We start from the raw sequence: 13,164 nt of genomic DNA, 5'->3' as shown, positions 1-13,164 counted from the left end.
ATAACTTTTCTTACAAGGAGTAAGTGTCTTTTCATTTTATGGCTGCAGTCACCATCTGCAGTGATTTTGGAGCCCCCAAAAATAAAGTCTGACACTGTTTCCACTGTTTCCCCATCTATTTCCCATTAAGTGATGGGACCAGATGCCATGATGTTCGTTTTCTGAATGTTGAGCTTTAAGCCAACTTTTTAACTCTCCTCTTTCATTTTCATCAAAAGGCTTTTTAGTTCCTCTCCACTTTCTGCCATAAGGGTGGTGTCATCTGCATATCTGAGGTTATTGATATTTCTCCTGGCAATCTTGATTCCAGCTTGTGTTTTTTCCAGTCCAGCATTTCTCATGATGTACTCTGCATATAAGTTAAATAAGCAGGGTGCCAATATAGAACCTTGACGTATTCCTTTTCCTATTTGGAACCAGTCTGTTGTTCCATGTCCAGTTCTAACTGTTGCTTCCTGACCTGCATACAGATTTCTCAAGAGGCAGGTCAGGTGGTCTGGTATTCCCATCTCTCTCAGAATTTTCCACAGTTTATTGTGATCCACACAGTCAATTAATTGGCTTTAGACATAATGAATTTAAAGGACTTATGTAATGTCCTGGAGAAGGAAATGGCAAACTACTCCAGTATTCTTGCCTGGTGAATCTCATTGATAGAGGAACATGGTGGGCTACAGTCCATGGGTCCCAAAGAATTGGACACTGCTGAGCAACTAACACAACACATTGCAAAGTTCAGGTAAAGATATCTAAAACAAAACTGAAATATTCTGAGGACATTATGGATTATTGGTTAAGGATGAAAGCTATAGAATTAAAGCTTTAGGATTCTAAAGCTTTAGAATTAAAGGAGGTGAATTCAGATCTCAGCCCCATTACTTCCCAGCTGTGTAACCTCAGGGCATGTTAGTACTAAATTCTACAGGTCCTGGTTTCCTAACCTGGTTGAGATGACAGACAAGAAGGAAAGTGATTGTGTTTGGAATGAGGGGAGGGAGGAGAACGGTTAACTAGACTTCTTTTGTACTACTCAGCTTGTGGCACCTACAAGACATCCATTGGAAGACATTAGGCAGGCAAAATAAAGATCTAGAGCTCAGGAAAGAGGGTAGAAATGTAAGAGGATGTATATAAGCAAGTGATTAATATTGCCAAAATAGAATGTGTAGGAACCGGAAGAAGGCCAGGCACTGAGCCCTGAAGAGCACAATCATAATCAAAAAGGGAACATAATGATTTTTCTGAGAGGAGAAAGAAGTATTCTATATGAGAATCACTGGGCTGCAGAGGGCAGAGGATGAGGGGCTGGAATTGATGAACTTGCAAGGACTGTCATCATTTAAAATGTGGAATTAGGAGTTAACCTGGAGATCTAGGCCTTTACTGGGACATTACAGCTAAGTAGCTCAGTAAATCTGGGTATTTATATTAAGTAAAATGAATTTATATTGCATATAAACCATGTGCAAGGCACTGCAGTAAATTCAAAGAGGAAACTAGCAGTTGAGCTGATTAAGATAAATGACCATTATTTAAGGTATCATGAGATAAAGGGATCATCGAAAAAGCAAGAGAGTTCCAGAAAAACACCTATTTCTGCTTTATCGACTATGCCAAAATCTTTGACTGTGTGGATCACAATAAACTAGAAAATTCTGAAAGAAATGGGAATACCAGACCACCTGACTTGCCTCTTGAGAAACCTCTATGCAGGTCAGGAAGCAACAGTTAGAACTGGACATGGAACAACAGACTGGGTCCAAATAGGAAAAGGAGTACGTCAAGGCTGTATATTGTCACCCTGCTTATTCAGCTTCTATGCAGAGTACATCATGAGAAACTCTGGGCTGGAAGAAGCACAAGCTGGAATCAAGATCGCCAGGAGAAATGTCAATAACCTCAGATATGCAGATGACACCACTCTTATAGCAGAAAGTGAAGAGGAGCTAAAAAGCCTCTTGATGAAAGTGAAAGAAAGTTGGCTTAAAGCTCAACATTCAGAAAATGAAGATCATGGCATCTGGTCCCATCACTTCATGGGAAATAGATGGGGAAACAGTGGAAACAGTGTCAGACTTTATTTTGTGGGGCTCCAAAATCATTGCAGTTGGTGACTGCAGCCATGAAATGAAAAGACACTTACTCCTTGGAAGAAAAGTTATGACCAACCTAGATAGCATATTCAAAAGCAGAGACATTACTTTGGCAACTAAGGTCCGTCTAGTCAAGGCTACGGGTTTTCCAGTAGTCATGTATGGATGTGAGAGTTGGACTGTGAAGAAAGCTGAGCGCCAAAGAATTGATGCTTTTGAACTGTGGTGTTGGAGAAGACTCTTGAGAGTCCCTTGGACTGCAAGGAGATCCAATCAGTCCATTCTAAAGGAGATCAGCCCTGGGATTTCTTTGGAAGGAATGATGCTAAAGCTGAAACTCCAGTACTTTAGCCACCTCATGCGAAGAGTTGACTCATTGGAAAAGACTCTGATGCTGGGAGGGATTGGAGGCAGGAGGAGAAGGGGACGACAGAGGATGAGATGGGTGGATGGCATCACTGACTCAATGAATGTGAGTTTGGGTGCACTCTGGGAGTTGGTGATGGACAGGGAGGCCTGGCATGCTGTGATACATGGGTTTGGACACGACTGAGTGACTGAACTGCACTGAGATTAAGGGGAAAGGAGAGCTCAAAGATAGAGCCAAGGTTTGGAGCATGGCTGAGAGGATGTTGTTAGCAGAAATGGAGAAGTCAGTCTGGAGCTCACCAAGTGAGTAAGTGACGTTCTGAGACACAGCAAATAGAGGCTTGGTGCTGGGTGTGTCAGTTTGAACCCCAACCTTTTTGGTACCAGGGACTGATTTCATGGAAGACAATTTTTCCATGGGCAGGGATAGGGTTAGGTGGTTTAGATTTCACCTGGCGCTCATCTCCTGCTGTGCAACCTGGTTCCTAACAGGCCATGGACCAGCAACAGTCTGTAGACCGGGGGTTGGAGACCCCCTGCCATAAAGGCCAGTGGAGTAGCTTCAAAGAATGGGACTTTGAGTTTGAAGATGGTGGAGAGGTTAACTTTTGTGGTGCCTTGTGACCAAGACTCTGAGGACTCAGGTCCAAGATGGTGGGACCATTCAGCAGTCTCTCCAGCTTGCTGAATGGCCTGGAACTCAAGAAAGAGACAGCAAACTTGAAGTGAGATTGGCCGTGCAGCAGAGCGAAGAGCAGCAGGACAACAGAATCAGGGGTTGGATTTAACAGAACGTTAATATAAACCAGGAGATTTGGGAAAGTCAGGTGGTTGGAGGCCGCAGTGTGCACAGAGATTCAGTTTAGTGTGGGTGTGAGAGAAACAGAAAGATCAGAACTTGAAAAAACAGTGGTTGTTGTATGTGGCTTAAAAAAAAAAAAAGAGCAACAGGAAGACAGGCTCAAGAACCAGACTTTCTCAGTTTGAATTCCATCTCAACCACTTACCAGCTATGTGACCTTGAGCAGGTCACCTTAAACCTCTGTGTACCTCAGGTTGCCTCATCTATAAAATGGAGGTAATATTACCTACTTCATAACATTTTTACAAGGTGTAGATCTTTTAATAGTTGTAAAGTATAGAGAACAGTGCCTTGAAACAACGTGAGCTGTATATTTGTTAAATAAACAATAAAAATCCCGTTTCCTCATTTGTAAATCTAGATGAATAGACTCATGATCTGAGATGTCCCTTGATAGACATTCAGCATATTGTGCCTGCTGAAGATCCTAGCACCTCACTCTTAGTTCTTCTTTAAACTGAGGTACTCCTTACAGGATACACAGATAAGTTTGCATGCCTATTAACTTTGATTTTTTATGTTTTGTTTGTTTATTCTGCCTGAACACCATGTAAGACACTAATGTGTACAAGACAGAAATATTATGTGACCTAATTACTTGATATTCTGCCTTGGCTTGTGATAGGTTAATTTAGTTATTGATTCTGAGTATATATTATATTTTCTTGATGTTTGATCTTTAATTTCTGCTAAACCCAAAGGACACTTTAGTCTAGTGTGTATTAAATTTTGTATAAGAAGAACAAAGTTTTCCTCTCTTGTCATTTCCAGTCTGACCTTGAGGTGAGCAAATTGTCCTCCTCGGTTCAGGCTCTGTTCCTTTCTCCTCTACCTCCTCTGTCAAAAAGATGTAATTTAAACCTTCAGGTTTAAAGCTCTTACTTTCGAATTTGATAAACAGTGTGGAGGATGTAGACTGGGAAAATATTGGTGCCGGTCACAATTAGGCTTGGATTTTACTCCCAAAACTTCCTGAAGGATCATGTTGAAGTAACAGACTGTTTATGCTTGTGAGACTGTATTATGATGCAGGGGAAGGAACAATGCCTGCATGTTGTAGTGGTGGTTCTCTTTTTCTTATAATGTGTACCTAGTGATACATTTCTTCCTGATTACAAATCTTCCCTGAGAACATGTGACCTTACTTATGGCATTATTATATGATCTTATTAGAATACAAAATCTGTGTTTTATTCCCATACCTTCTCATTTTCTTTTTCCCTAGATCCAGGGGGAGTTCTCTTATTTATAAGGTGGCAGCAGAATAAGAACTTTGTTTTCACAAACCTGAATTGAATTTAACTCAGTCACTTATGGGGCTTCCCTTGTGGCTCAGCTGGTAAAGAATCTGCCTGCAATGCAGGAGAACTGGGTTCGCAAAGAGTTGGACACAACTGAGCATCTTTCACTTCACTTCAGTCAGTTAGTAGCTCAGATCATAAACTCCTTATTGCTAAACTGAAGACTGTAATTAACTGACGACAGATTTGGATAGAAATTCCCCCATGAGCAAGAAACATCCATTCTATAAAACCTGATAATTTATATATATATATATAGTTTTATATATAGCATATTGAGTATGTTATAAATAAATATATGAAGAAGGCTAAAAGAACTTTTAGTAGTTTTGATTCAGTGTTTTTAGAAAAAAAAAACTGCTTAAAACAAAGTGACATGAGAACATTTATTGAGGAATTATAAAGCATAATGTCAATATCTGATTCATTTTTAAATAAGTTAAGATTCTACCCTTAAGGAATTTTTCAGGAAACAGTTGCTCATTGGCATTTCCAAAACTCTTTTCAAAATGTCTACTCCCTTTCTTGATAGTTTTGAAGCATGTGTCAGGGAGTATGGCCTAATATTCAGAAGAGTGAATTGCTGGCTCCACACGAGCATTTTCAGCCTATCCAGTGAATGAACTCTGTGAACTGCTCTTTGTCCCAGTTCCTGCCATATGGAAGAGTCATGCCAGAAAGTCTGAAAAGAGCTACAGGAGTTGGTGACATCTGCAAAGGAGACAGAATTGACACTGCAGTATGCCACCGGGTACATTGACTAATAACTAGGCTGACCCTAACCCTGGTGAAAAGGAGCAGATCTCTGTGAAAAGATTATTGGAGGTTTAAAGGTACACAATAATAGCCTAGGAATGTATTAAGCAGAGAGAAGTAGGGCAAAATAAGTTGTATAGTCTTTTATTATAAGGGGAGTGTATCTTACTTTTTCAGTTCTGATAGTTTAGTTGTACTGTGGTGTATTTTTGTTCGAGGAAATACTCTGAAAATCAGCTTTTAATACAGTATATATTTACAAGTAAAAAAAGAAGAAAATAATAATCCCTTTATAGAGGTATATCAAAAGTAAGATACTTTTCAAATAGCATATTTATACTTATTTTGTAAAATCAGGCCTGTGTATTCAGTTCCAAAAGAACCAAATGAGATTACTCATCTAATCAGTATTGTGTAACCATTATTGTTTTCCCAAGAATTACAAAAATAAATGACTTCTTAGTAAAGGGCTATTTAAAAAAATATCAGGCTACAGCCCCAATGTACCAACAGTTCTAAAACTCCTTGGTTCATTATTTAAGCATAAGTCTGATAGAGTAATAGAGTCCTGTGGGTACAGAGAGATCATATACTTCTCCCTAAATGTACTGAAATATATATGTTTCTGAAATGTAAGCAAGTTTCAGAAACTAAACCAATTTTTTAAAATTTGGAAGCCATCATATTATTACATCAAATGTGACTGAATTTTTTATATCTGATAATTATTACTAAAATGCCTAAAAGTCTGCTTTAAGTAAAATTGATGTTGGAAAAATAACTAGCATATAAATTAAAATGCTCATTCCATTTTTAAATGGATAGTTGGTATTGTATTAGTCTGTTCACTTATAGGCAAGTAATAGTCTCAATTTTTGTTGCAAAGATGATTAGAGTGAAAGCCAACTATTTACTAATAGTTACTCAAAATCACATACTCTGCTATATAAATAAAATCTGATTTAGTCCTAACTGTGTAACCTTGGGCGAGTTTCCTGGCCTCTTTGAGTCTTGGTTTTTTTTAAGCTCTGAAATTTTGTTGTATATGTATACTACATATAAAATAGGAATAATATTGACACCCATTTTATAGACTTGTTGTAAGGACCAGTCAGTCTGTGTAAAATGCTTGTAACAGTCTCGCCCATTTCCTATTCCAGGGGATCTTCCCAACCCAGGGATCAAACCTGGGTCTCCCACATTGCGGGCAGATTCTTAACCATCTACCAGGGAAACCCACATATAACAATCAATAAGTGAATAATTGTTAGCTATTCTTATTATGGTGATATTATCAACATTATTGTTGTGATTAACCTAAAAAAAAAGTCCTGTGATGTCATCAAAACTCTGTGATGTCCTCACTTTCACCATAAAATCCCTTGTAACTTTTCACAAACCTTATATATGAGTGATTAAACCATTTGTTAGCAAGTTTACTTTTGCTTATCTTTGTGTTGGCTTTGGCAAGGTCAGGGACCTAATGTTAGAAGACCATCTGTGTGGAAAGAGTATAGTTTTTACAAATAACTACTGGCATCCCCTTGGATTTTGTAAAATATGACCAGGATGCCCATAATTTGCCACAATCAGCTAAAGTATAATTTGCAGTCAGCAAAAGACTTTTTCTTATAAGCTTCTTATTCCACTTCCTCTTCCTCTTTCTCAGGGGTGACCTCATCGCATAGCAGTAGTAGACAGTATAATATGTTGTTTAGTGAGTTCTCTGACTCATAAGATGTATTTTTTTTATCATGGCACAAATTCTGCTGGGTTGTTTTCTTTAAAGATTTCTGTTAGAAATCTTAGCATTAGAAGATAGAAAAGAAGGGTCAAAAAGATATCACCACTGTAAGAATAAAATGAAGGGCTGGAAAAGAATGAACTGCTAATACTAATAACAACTTGGATGTATCTCAAATGCTTTTTGGTAAGCAAAAGAAGCAAGACGCAAAAGACACATACATACTATGTGATTCTATTTACATGTCTTTCTGGAACAAACCAGATCAGCATTACTAGGAGTTAGTGGTAGAAGAGGAATGTGATTGACTAGATACCTAAGAAGAGTTTCGATAGAAATGTTACCTATCTTGATTGTGGTGGTACATGATTGTAAGCATTGTCAAAACTCCTAGAACTATTCACCAAAAGGGTGAATTTTACTATTTGTAATTTTATCCCAGTAAACCTGGCTTAAAACCTGAAACAAATAGCTGTAGTTTTCATGCAGGTCAGTATTTCATGTATGTGAAACAAGATATAACTTATTCTGAAATGTTATGTATTTGTTATTTCTTATGTATTTACTTATTAAACTTACTTATAGCTTTGTAAGTCACATTTTTAGTTCATTAGGTATTTTATTTTCTTCTCTATAGTGATCATCTAAAAGTTTCTTGAAAGTTTATCAGTTTCATGGTATATACTGCCTATAGTTTTTAGTATTTTAATTTTTTTATATTGATCAGGATGCTACCAGTAACAGCAATATTACTCATCAGTCAGTCAGTTCAGTCACTCAGTTGTGTCCAACTCTTTGTGACCTCATGGACTGCAGCACGCCAGCCTTCCCCATCTATCACCAACTCCCAGAGCTTGCTGAAATTCATGTCCATTGAGTTAGTGATGCCATCTAACCATCTCATCCTCTGTCATCCCCTTGTCCTCCTGCCTTCAATCTTTCCTAGCATCAGGGTCTTTTCCAGTGAGTCAGTTCTTCCCATCAGGTGGCCAGAGTATTAGAGCTTCAGCATCAGCATCAATCCTTCCAATGAATATTCAGGACTGATTTCCTTTAGGATGGACTGGGTGGATCTCCTTGCAGTCCAAGGGACTCTCAATAGTCTTCTCCAACACTACAGTTCAAAAGCATCAATTCTTTGGCTTTCTTTATAGTGCAGCTGTCACATCCGTATGTGATTACTGGAAAAACCATAGCTTTGACTAGATGGACCTTTGTTGGCAAAGTAATGTCGGATTTTTAATATGTTGTCATAGCTTTTCTTCCAAGGAGCAAATGTCTTTTAATTTAATCATTGCAGTCACCATCTTCAGTGATTTTGGAGTCCAAGAAAATAAAGTCTGTCTCTGTTTCCATTGTTTCCCCATCTATTTGCCATGAATTGATGGGACGGGATGCCATGATCTTAGTTTTTTTAATGTTGAGTTCTACACTTGATCTTAGCCAAAAGGCCAAGAAGCAATGAATGTTGAGTTCTAAACCAGCTTTTGCACTCTCCTGTTTCACTTTCATCAAGAGACTCTTTAGTTCCTCTTCACTTTCTGCCATAAGGGTGGTGTCATCTGCATATCTGAAGTTATTGATATTTCTCCTGGCAGTCGTGATTCAAGCTTGTGCTTCATCCAGCCTGGCATTTCTCATGATGTACTCTGCATATAATTTAAGTAAGCAGGGTGACAATATACAGCCTTGACATACTCCTTTCCCAGTTTGAAACCAGTCCGTTGTTCCATGTCCAGTTCTAACTGTTGCTTTTCTTGACCTACATACAGATTTCTCAGGAAGCAGGTCAGGTGGTCTGATATTCCCATTTTTTTAAAGAATTTTCCACAGTGTGTTGTGATCCACACAGTCAAAGGTTTTGGCATAGTCAATAAAGCAGAAGTAGATGTTTTTCTCGACCTCCTTAAGTAGTAGGGAAGTTTATTGGCTTCATTTCTGTGGTTACGAGATGACTGCTCTTTACCACTTAAACCTGCACGTGCCCTCATCTACATGGAGCAGCAAACAGATCTTTTTTCTTTGTTTCTTGCGTAAGGGTAGGGAGCCTTCTTTTCCAAAGCTGCCATTGCATATTCTCTTGTGTCACATTGGCTCCTAAACCAATTGCTGTACCGTTGACAGTGACACCATTCAGGGCTCTCTTTTCATCTGTGGATAAGGTCAGTTTCTGCAGAGGAAAGATTACATAGTACTGGGACAGACACACCAACCAAATCTGGATACCATTAAGAGATAAGGGGAAGGGAGGGATGCCAGGCAGGCAGGCAACAATGCTAGTACTTTACTCTGAATTTATTAAGTTAAACCAAAATCTTGACTAATTGTGGAATTTGATTGCTATATAGTTCTTATTTCAGTGTTTCTGAGACCACAAATTATTTAAACAGCATTATGTTACTTTATCCTAAAGACTCACATAAAAATATCTCAATTCAGTGGTAATGTAAGAAACAGCATGATAACTTTCCACATTAGAATATACATTGCATATAAAGCATAGAGTAGATGTCATATATGTTTAATACCATGAAATATTTATACAACTTCATAGCATTTTATACAGAGTTCAAAATGTAGCCTTTACACAAATTAGACACTGGCTTAAAGTATACTTTGGTCTGCTCTGGTACTAAAGTTTTTACTAAACTCATTATATTCATACTCTCCTAGAATGAAAAGAATATTTCAGAAAAGTAACTAGGTAGAAACAACTCTGAACGGTACACAGAGCCTAGATTTTATCCTGTTAGTGAGAAGAGGACTATTGGAAACTTTTTTTTCCTTTCCTATTAGAATTAGAATTAGATGAGCAGAGCAGAGTTTTAGAAAGATTCCTTATACAATAGTATTCAAGGTGGGTTAGAGCCACCAAAATAATGGAATCAGATAATTGGACAACTGTTGATTGGCCTGGGCTTGAGATAAGGTATGAGCAAACAGGGTACTAGTGATGAGAACTTAAAAGATGATGCTAAAGGCAGAATATTATGAATAAGAGTTGGTGGCTAACTGGATTTTGTGATAGGGAACTAAGCTTAAAGTAGTTTAAGTCAGCTAACTAGAAAGGGATGGAACCACTGCTGGGTTGGTAAGGTCCAAGGATGGTGGTAGAATGGAGATTTTACAGAAGAGGTAATTTTGGTCTTAGATTCACAACATGTCAAAGCAATAAGAAATGTCCAGCAATATTTAGGCATGTGCAGCTGCTGTTTATCATTCATTCAGTGATATTTTATTGAATGCCAGTGTTTTATTGAAGCACTGTGGTAGACAAAAGAGATGGATCAGTTAACAAGGGGAAAATATTCCTGTCCTCATGGCACTAGTAAGGTTATACTAAGATGTTTAAGAGTTAAGTAGATGTAAACTAAGGAAATAATAAAGTCTGGATATAATTAAAAATAATATAGGTAAAGGGGAGATGGGTGGAGCATAGATGAAAGAAGATTAACAATGAGTTGATGTTGGATCTTGATGTTAGACACATAGGAATTTGCTTTACTGTTTTCTTTAGTTTTATATAAGATTGAAATTTTCTATAATTAAAATTTTTAAGCTAAAAAGTTCTGTGCATAGAGCTGATAGAGTGATATGAGCATATGCAAAGAGTAGCCTGAGAGAGGTAGAGGAAAAATGAGGAAACTTTAGTATCTGGGAAACAAAAAAAATAAAAGATATTTCAGGGAAAAGATGAATGATACTGTTAATTGATGCAGAGATCAGAGAAGTTATAACCTAAAGAAGTTGTCATAGGTTAAATCTAGCAGATTGCTAATGTCTAGTTTTGTTCATTTCTGGTTGGATGTTCCTTAATGCCTTAAAGAAATTGAGTATGTGAGAAGCTTAAGAAAACTTTTGATGAAACCATTTGATAATGTTTATTACCTTACATCCAAGCTTTCTTTCCTAATGTGTGAATATCTATTCTATTTTTAGGAGACTGATGAACAAAAACTTCACAAAATAGCCAATGAACTTTTGCTTACAGAAAGAGCTTATGTCAGCCGACTTGATCTCTTAGATCAGGTAATATTTTCTCTTTCAGAATTGTTTCATTTTTGTCATTATACATCACTTTAACTTAGTAATTAAAGTGTTTTAGAAACTGCAAGAAGGGCTTGCCTGTTTCTGGCTACTTCCTCAAGGAAATCACTAACATTTTCAACTTTGTCAGTGAATTAATTAGGTATAAAGGTTTCATAATTCATAGAAAACAGATTGAAAGACTCTCTTATGGGTCACAAAATGTCTTTATTTGTGTCTTTCAACCTAAACACTACTCTTGTTTCTTGACCCTTTATTGTAATCCTAAAGGCCGTGTTACTAAATAGGAGATTCTGATGCTGGCATGAATACATCACTGATTCTTGTCTCACTTGCTGTTCAGCCATTGAGAGTGATTGGAATTCCCTACAGTCATAGGGCCAGATGGAAATTTGAAATTTCACTTGTTCAGTCTTGCACGAAAAGTTAAAAACAGTGCCTGGTGTTAATAGTTGTTAAATATGTGAATAACATTTTGTACTTTTATCATGGTAGAGGCTTGTGAATCATCTCAAGTATACATTTGCAAGGAAAGTTTTAAAATGCATCATTAAGAATAACTGTTCAACACAATGGCCTCTTAATCCTGTTAAACTGATAAAAGATCAAGAGAATTGGTAGATTGCTGATATAGACTCCTCTTATTAGAAGAGAAAGTAAGTATTATGTTTGAGTGTTACAAGAAGGCTTGTCCCACTATGGCAATTGGAAAATGGAACTTTGTGGAATCAGGTCACACTGGGCATGCCTCCTCATCAGGAGTCCCTGGACTAAGCTACGTTGCCTGTTAGGGTGAGCCTGAAGGAGCCTGATTAAGACTTGTGTTCTCCAAAGTAATGAGTCTGTGACTCAAATACTCACTCTTCACAGAATTTCACCATAACTCAATCAATTTATGTTGATTTCTACCTTTGGAATAATGTCCGTTCTCTTGGAGACTACAGACCTGAAACTTTTAGATATTCTTGTAGTGGAAATGTGCTTTTTCCTTTTATCAGGTTGCACTTTTTTTTCTTTCTTTTTCCCAGCCATATTATCTTGTTAGTGATGTTGGCTGACCTTTTAGAATTTAGAGTCTTAATTACTAAAATATCCTATTGGAGTCTCTAAGGACATAATTTTTGTATTCTTTTTGCCTCCCAAGAAAATGCAATAGAGGTGAATTTAGAAAATAAACAACCATCTGGACATTATGAAAGAACAGACTTCCTTCTGCCTACATTTAACAGAATGGCAATTAAGAGGTATAGTAGCCCTACTGGAGGAGAGCTAAGACTGAAAAACTATTTTTACTGTCTTTAAAATACCTGTTATTATGTACAAGAGAAGATTTTTTTATCCTCATTTCTGAGTTTTAAGTTACTATACATTATTACTTACTAAAGGAGGAAAACATCTGAGAACCAAAATACTTTTTTATTCATACATTGACTGCCTTTTTATTAAGTGCCTGTCATGCTGTGAGAACTAATTCACAATGTTCTCTGTCCCTAATGGGTGTACTGTTTAAATAGGGAAGGTGAGATTTATGCCAATAAATTATAAAGGGCAACATGTAATACATAAAAGTCATTCAAAATATAAAGAGGAGTGGAAAATACAATTATTGTACATATATATCATTGTCCATATCTCTTAATTCTGCCTATGGATAGGAAGGATAAATCCTATTGAAACCATTTTTCTCGGATTCCAACTTTAACCCATGTTCCAGGACTCGAGCCTGGCCAAAACCCTGCTTAGGACTCTAACCTACAAGGCTGGGACTTGGCATTTAGCCAAAACTCACCGTAATGAAGTTCAGGTCCTTGATGTCTCATCACAGAAAGAATTCAGTGAGAGACAAAGTGATACGTAAAAAGTGGGTTTATTCAGAGAGAAACACACTCCACAGACAGAGTGTGGGCCATCATAGAAGACGAGTGCAATAGCCCCAAAATGCGGCATAATCAGTTTTTATGGGCTGGGTAATTTCATATTTTGGGGAAGGGG

General features: G+C 37.4%; 1 protein-coding gene across 1 annotated transcript in view; it reads left to right on the top strand.

Annotated features, from left to right (window-relative positions):
• FGD4 (FYVE, RhoGEF and PH domain containing 4) overlaps nt 1–13,164 on the top strand; it is a 231,835-nt gene that overhangs the window by 180,951 nt on the left and 37,720 nt on the right. Inside the window, exon 5 of the mRNA XM_068970926.1 lies at nt 11,065–11,154. Coding sequence (XP_068827027.1) covers nt 11,065–11,154 — 90 coding nt within the window. The remainder of the gene's footprint in view (nt 1–11,064; nt 11,155–13,164) is intronic.

This window comes from Capricornis sumatraensis, chromosome 4 (assembly GCF_032405125.1).
Source record: "Capricornis sumatraensis isolate serow.1 chromosome 4, serow.2, whole genome shotgun sequence".
NCBI classification, from domain to species: domain Eukaryota; kingdom Metazoa; phylum Chordata; class Mammalia; order Artiodactyla; family Bovidae; genus Capricornis; species Capricornis sumatraensis.
The sequence above is the reverse complement of the archived record's forward strand: the minus strand, read 5'-3'. Positions and strand labels throughout refer to the sequence as shown.